The sequence below is a fragment of the Cataglyphis hispanica genome, chromosome 18 (genome assembly GCF_021464435.1).
Source record: "Cataglyphis hispanica isolate Lineage 1 chromosome 18, ULB_Chis1_1.0, whole genome shotgun sequence".
NCBI classification, from domain to species: Eukaryota; Metazoa; Arthropoda; class Insecta; order Hymenoptera; family Formicidae; genus Cataglyphis; species Cataglyphis hispanica.
Window position 1 is genome coordinate 1,468,190 of NC_065971.1, and position 7,870 is coordinate 1,476,059.

At 35.5% G+C, this 7,870-nt stretch overlaps 1 protein-coding gene across 1 annotated transcript in view; it reads left to right on the forward strand.

The window, feature by feature from the left end:
* The window catches only part of LOC126856364 (GAS2-like protein pickled eggs), a 65,503-nt gene extending 59,299 nt beyond the window's left edge, over positions 1 to 6,204 (forward strand). The window contains exon 8 of the mRNA XM_050604804.1: positions 1,459 to 6,204. Within this exon, the coding sequence (XP_050460761.1) occupies positions 1,459 to 2,405 (947 nt within the window). The 3' untranslated portion in view covers positions 2,406 to 6,204. The remainder of the gene's footprint in view (positions 1 to 1,458) is intronic.
* The last annotated feature ends 1,666 nt before the right edge of the window (positions 6,205 to 7,870 follow it).

Consider the following 7,870-nt stretch of genomic DNA (forward strand, 5'->3'; position numbering starts at 1 on the left):
GAAAAGAAAAAAAAATATATATATATATATATTAAGTTTGTCAAAAAACTGAATATAATACCGTAAAATTATAGATATACAAATAAATAATTTTCAATAATTGAATATATGCACTTCTTATGTAATATTAAATTGTATTAATCTCGTTGAGAAATTTTTGTTCAATTTCGTTTATCGGTAGATATTTCTCTTTTAAATATATTATCATTTTTTATGGAAGCTGATAATAAATATCTTATATGCGATCATCCGTATAATATCTCTTGATCAGATCAATAATAATATTAATAATTGTATAATAAATATATGATCAATAATTACTATATAATAGAATATAAATTACGTGAAATGAATATATGGATGATGGTAAAAAGATTTACGTAACTAGTTATATAAAAATTATGTAAAAAAAATTCAAGCTCTCTCTCTCTCTCTCTCTCTCTCTCTCGTGTTATGTAAAGCAGCAGAAGATTTATGGTTACAACTCGCGCGGAAGTCCCGATGAAGGGATTCATTTGTCTTTGGGTTAGATAGTTGCCTTCGATCTTTTACAGGATTATCGTTTTTACGTAAATCATACAACAGGACTCACTATTCGGTCCCAATTGTGTCAGGGCCCGTTCCTTCACCTCGCCTACGCTAAATATGCTAAACGCGGGATCGACCAATTTGGTGATCGTCGAGATTTTTTTCCGATCCTAAATCACACGTGTTCGCGAAAGTTGACACCTCGCGATGGAAAAAAAAAAACCCGACATTGATTGCTGCACGCGCATATATATTCGCCGTAGAAAATGTTACTATAATGACAATGTTAAACGGATTGTCACACAACGAGAAACGACGTGATAAGAATAATAAATATACAGTTATGTAAGAATTTGCTTATGTAAGTTAGTTAATTTTAGTGGTTTTCCAATGTTTGGAATTATGGCATAATTATTTACTGTTTTTTGAGATCTCTAATTGTGGTTAATTAAAAAAAAAATCAGCTTTTACCAAGTTTATTAATTAAAATAGGCACACATTACGTTCAAAATTAGTGATAAAATTAATATAATAATATCAATGTTATGTATAACAATTAAATATAACATATACATATATAAAGATTAAAGATGTGTTATAAAAACATGCAATTATGTAAGCAAGGATAATGCTAGTTTGTTTCAAGAAAAGAATATTTAAAAAATGATTATAGAGAGACTGATTTTGTATTTTACATCTGCGTTAATTATATTTATAACATATATTATAAATTTTATGTATTTCTCATCTTTATAATATCTGAAAAAAAAAATTACTAAGCATTTGTCTCTCTCATATCTTTTATGAATATTTTCAAAGCATTTTTCTGCTACTCTCATATGACATATAATAACCAATATCGGAACAAATAAATAATTAATTTCAAATACAGCATCTTAGAACACGCGTCTTTCTCGTTTCCTGTTTCAGAGCAACCACCAAAAACAGAGTCCGAGGAAAGATCTGGCGTGGAAACCGATAGTATCGAGACCGGGCTGCGCAAGGTAATTCGAAAGGATAGGCTGGCGAGTCCTTTACGAGTCTCGTCCCCGTCCAGGAGCATGGCGTCCTCGTCGACTGGCGACAGGACGCCACGCGCCGGTTCTGTCGTGCGAGAGAACAGCAATCTATCCAAGACGTCGTCCGGCAGTAAGACGCCCAAGGACAGCAATTCTAGCCCGGAGGGTAGCCCGCTAAACCGAGGTGGTTCGATACGCAGGGGCAACGGAAGCTACGGAACGGTACGCAAGTCAACGCCGACCGGAAGTCTGAGCAAAGCGTTGTCGCCGATACCGATATCCAATTCCACGAAAACATCCGTCGGCGGTAGTGCCACGTGGAACGGTCGACAGACTAAGCGGCGAGCGAGTATTCAGACAGACACCTTCCTGGATCCGAGATCGACGCCGGTCACGTGCACCTCGACGCCGAGTTTCTCGCGAAAGAGTCCAGGCAGGCAGAGTCTGCAGTCACGGCCGAATCTCAACGGCGGGATTCAATACGATAGGAACGGCAGGAGGATCAGAGGGTCTGCTACGGGCACCGCTTCCCTTCAATCGTCGCCTACCAAGGTAACGAATCCGTTGCTCGATCAAATTTTGCAAAAACTGGGCGACTTGAAGGACGAGCGTCAAATGGTGCAGAAGCTGCAAGGCCTTCTCAGGGACTATCAGGCTAGTTCGACCGATGGTGCCGCGAATATGGATTTCGCGAAAATGTGGGTGGACAGTAACGGGACGATGACTGTGCCCCAGGACCTTCAGGTATCAGTTACTCCCCGAAAAGATCCCAAACCCCAGGAAGGTTGCTCGAGGATACCAGTGCCTCGTACTGTCTCTTATAAAAGACCCATGTCTGTAGCGTCGGACAGCGTTTGAGAATGGTTTTTCTTTTTTCATCGAGTTTTGAGAATCAAGGTATATTCTAGGGTAACCTTCCTGTGTTAAGCTAAGTTAGGCTGATCGGGTCAGTGCTGGCGTAGCGAGAGCAACTATGCGCGAATAATCGCGTTTTTTTCACTATGCTTGATTCTTGATTCGATTTAATAGATAAGTCGGACGTCTTAATCATGATAGAAGATAGGAGTGTATATATTTTATAGTTGACTTGAAAATATGTTTTATAATTGACTTAAAAAAAAAAAATAGTATTTAAAGAAGGACTGAAAGAGAAGAGATCGTAGTTTAAAAAGTACAGATTTTTAGAGGCGAAGAAAAAAAATTGAAAGAGTCCATGATAATAAATATTGAATTATTTCAAAAGGTTTACTTTTTGGAATAAAATTTTTATTTTTAGAGAGTATTGTAAAAAGTATCTTTCGTAAAATTAAAAATGGATTGCTAAAGTAAAATCTTTAATTTATTTTAGTTACTATTTTTTAGATTTTCTTTCAATATTGAAAGAAAGGCACTCTTTAAGATCCTCTCTTCTAAATATTTCAAAAATTTACAAAATTTACGAATTAATTGCTTTTATAAGTTTGAAGTTTAGAACTGCTCGAAAAACATTTATAAGTTCTAATACTTGAAATTTTAAAAGTTTTAGAGAAATTATATTTTATTTGAATTTTTAGGATCTACCGAATTTTTAGGAAATACCGAAAAATTCAAATTCTACATGAAATGTTTTGTATTGTTTAAATGTTTGTTTTGCTATCGTGTATGTTATCATCATGGCAAACAGTTCGACGCTTGGACTATTGCTTTCTATTTCTGCTCTTCGCCTACGCCTTCAACAACCATCATTGTAGATCGAAGACGTCCGACTAGAGAGTAACTTAACGGGCCTTAACGGTACGGGGTCAATCAGTTAGTAGCTCTTAGTAGTCACGTATCGGGGTGGTGCTTAGATGGTGCTGAAGAATGAGATGACGTTTACGATAGACAACAAAGTAAAAGAGAGAAAAGGAAAGGAAACTCGTTCCGTGGACAAGTTTTCAATTCATTAATACGGAATGAAAAGTGTGCAATTAAATGCGGCGAGTCTCGCATTAATGGCTTCCCAATCCTTTACTCCCAATCGATTTACTTCCAATCATTTAGTTCATCACTCTATACATTCGTCAATATTGCTAAGGTCGAAATAATAAACTTTAAATTACCATGGAAATTTATTTAAAAAATTTGTTTAATTACTTTTATCTCGTGGACATATTGTGATATTTTTTTATCAAAATTATGTACATAAAGTTTCCTTAAGTTTTTAAATCTTTCGATATATATAAATGCTATTTATATATTTTTATTCGTGATTTGACGAGCATGGTACTTTAAGAATTAATACCGTCAATGATGTACAGATTTTCAAGATCACATATCGTGGAAAAGAGGAGACCGTCGCAATTGCATACTCAATCGTTGCCGATCGGTAAAACGCCTAATCATTTTTATTTAATTATATAGTTTATCGGTTATATTTATCGATGAGATAATTTATTTATACGTTACGGCTTCGCCACGAAAGAGGGGAAAAAAAGGAGTGAAAAAGAATACGAAAAATACGGGAGGAAGAATTGATTAAAAATTAAGAAGCGAATAAAAACGAGAGGATCTCACACGTTTGAATCCATCGGATATATAAAATCAAACGCCCCCTTCTCCCCGCCTCGTTTCCACCAACCTGAAACAGACTGCATTGTGTAGTGTAGATAATGCCATTCCAGTGTTTAACTGTTTTTTATACGAAACGCGAGCGTAGCGCCAAATTTTGTACCAAGTGTCTTAGTAACGGATTAAGGCGAAGAGAAAAAGGATTTATTTTGTCGACGCGACTAGCATGCGAAAGAGGGATATTTTTTAGTACCGTGGTTAGATAGTAAACGGTCAATATACGACGGCCTGAGTAAGAGCGTTTGACGAATATTCGTACGACGATGATGTTGCCGATCGATCGCCTCCTTCTCCGTTGATTTTTCGTCGCCGAAATTTTCAGGAGTCTTCTTTAATTCGCAAACTCGTTGTACGCATATTATACGGCCATCGTGTAGGAAATATGCGAAAATCGTGACGAATCTTCTGATGTAAAAAGCGAGGATTAGTCGCGATGAGAACTCCTTGCCTTATTCGGAATTCGAACAATTTCCTACATCTTACGCGTATAATATCGTCGTGTTTTCTACACACACACACACACACACACACACACACACACACACACACACACACACACACACACACACACACACACACACACACACACACAAATTATATAAAATTATATACATTGCCTGTAAATATATCCGTGAGCAGTTTCGGCGAAAAATCTTTTATTCTGCTCATTGCAATTAAATTAATCTCTAGTCTAGACGGCCATGTATACGTTACGGTGTGTATCATTTATTTTACTCCGAGATGGAAGTTTGCGATGACGTTTAAATAAATGCACACGAAACAGATGGCCGAGAAAACACGACGGATTTGCTACTGAAGTTCGGTGCTGCGCAAACATGGCGTTTTATATCTTCTGTAAATACATATAACGAATACGTTGTTATAGAAGCATATCTTCGTTTTTATCACGTAAAGCATGTTCTATTGAGTTAAGCTAAGTTGACTTAACCCTTCGATAATCATTGCGATTAACACGGGTTATTTGTTATGTCTCATTAGTTTACGATACAATGCGTATTTTTATATTTGGGCTTTTCATCGTAATATAAAAAATATTAGTGTATAGTGGGTGAAGAAAATGTTTTGAAAATTATCACGTGAATTCTCAAAACAGAGTCACTTGAAAAAAAAAAAAAAATACGAATAATCGATATTACATTGACAAAATTTTTGTCTTTGCCCGTCATTGAAGGGTTAAGTATGTCGAGATACTAAATCGCCAAACATCAGCCTCAGAGAAAATCGGAGATGGATCTCATTCGAGAGATATCACATATCGCATGATCGCACGATGCGCATAACCACAGAATATTTCTCCAGAGCATACAGAATTCAACTGAGCATTATATATATTTTTAAATCATTTTTTCTGTAAAATATCATTGAGACATTATTTTAATCGATAATAGTATCATCATTTATTAACTTTCCCGAGACAGAATAAGTACACATTCATGAGTGGAGTTACACGTAAATGTTTGTATCCATATTTCGAAAAGTTGCATGAAGTTGCAACGGAATTAAATGTTGAGAAAAAAAAAAAAGTATCGTTATTTTGAATGCAACACGATTGTTCAAACTCTGTATTTTTCTGGGAAAATATTGCGCTCGGTTTCGCTTTTCTTAACAGTCATAGTATCGCAACAACGTTCGCTACCAGAACGATCTGGTAGCGAAAGATAAGAGAAATATTAGTTCTCCCGTTAGAGTGCGCGTTAATTTAGGCGCCGGGCGGCTAATTCTTAGGCCTAAGCTTTTGTAACCCCAACGATATCACGGCCGTGCGTTAATGATTAAGCAATATCGACGATTTACCAATATTAATATTATTATTACAATATTATTAATACAATATTATAGCTATATTATTGCTACGATGATAATGATAATTATTATCTATTATATTATATTATTACGAGATTATTATTACCATCAAGAGAATAATGCAGATTAATTGCTATGATTATTATACGCAACGTTGCCTATGTTATGTTATCATTTTATCTACGAACAGTTGTAAATTGACCAAAAACTATATAAAAAGATTAATAAAAGGCCTTAACAAGAAGCATTGCATCGGATCCTTCATTTCAATTTTCTTCCCTTTTGCACTACCTTATTCTTTATTTGGCTTATGTGGCATTTCATGGATAAGATATGACAGAAATATAAGCATGATTCTCTGAGTTTTATATAATATCATCATTGTGAATTATATTTTTTTTTATCTATCAACTAATTTAAATTTATACTTATTTCAGAAGTAATTAATTAATGTATAAGGAAAATTTTACATTAAAAAAAACAGGATTCTTTTCTTTTTTAAATATTTGCGTGCACGAAATCGAAGCATGAGATGTGAAAATCTATCGTATTTTCCGGATTTTTTTCCACGTGACTGCGGCGAGAGTGGGGCCTGTTACGAGGTCCAGTATCACACGGACGAGGCGGCCTTGCCGCATATGGTGAGACGGCTCTCCGCGAGAATACCGACAACACAACACGACACACCAACAATATGGTATACCGTATATACGAGCGGCGTGCATGTGTACATCTCACGCTTCTCCTCTCTCTGGTACGAGTGAGTGCGCGCGAATCTCGAAAGGAGCCATTTTTTTAACGTCCAGCTAGCCGTCGCGCGTGAGATTTACGATCGGTCGTAGTAGCCTCGATAATAACAGCGACGATTGTGCCAGAGTTTATAGGTATTAGCATAAATGCCGCACGTGCGTATTCTCTGATCGACGAGCCTTCTTCCCCTTTCGTCAATTCGAAGCGATACTCTTTCTCCGAAAGTGAGAATCCTTACGGATTTAAATAAATGAAAATATTTCGTGTGTAAATTTTTTCTCAAAACTTTAATGGCATATGTATCTATAGTCATGTAAATGTTTGAAGATTAAATTATATAAAGTAATATATGTATATTAAATTATACATGTATATTAAATTTTGATGTCGCATAAAAGTCATATTTAAATTCATTCATCTCAATTATTTTAAGGACTTATTTATATATTTATTTATTAATAGATTATTTATACATTATTTATAGATTATTTGAGCGTATTATTTTATGGAATATCTACTTTTAGTAATTTTGACATCGAGGAATTAATTGTAAATCTAACAATTTTATGGCTAATAATTTTATATAAATATTACATTACAAATAGACACGAATCGAAAAATTTGAATAAAGATAGATAGAAAAACTAGTCTTAACAAACGATTGCGAGTGATAATACTCGCACTGGACCGATTGTGATCAATGTGGTCAGAGTCGAATCGCGCGTTTTATCCCGAGTACCACGCAGAAAGGACAAGTGATTTGTTAACGCGTGGAATTTGAACGCGGGTCCTTCTTTCAGAGAGGCCAGCGCACTTTCAGTATTATATTTCGCCTTCTTCGCTTTAGCTGTAATAACGTCGCGGTGAAAGTACTCCCACGCTCCCACACTGATGACCTTACCTCATCCCGAATTTGCGCCACGATTTTATTGCCGGCCAACACGCGCATTGCGTATAAATAGAACGCACCACATACTCACGCTCACGCACATGCAGTTTGTCGTAAGGAGAATTATTTACGCGACGATGCGTGAGCAAATCTTAATTCTCAACAACTCCTTTTTCACATATATTATATTTCACGTAAAAATAAGATATCAAAAAAGTACCCTTGAAAGAGACTGAATAATAAAATATATGTAAATATATATAAAATAAAT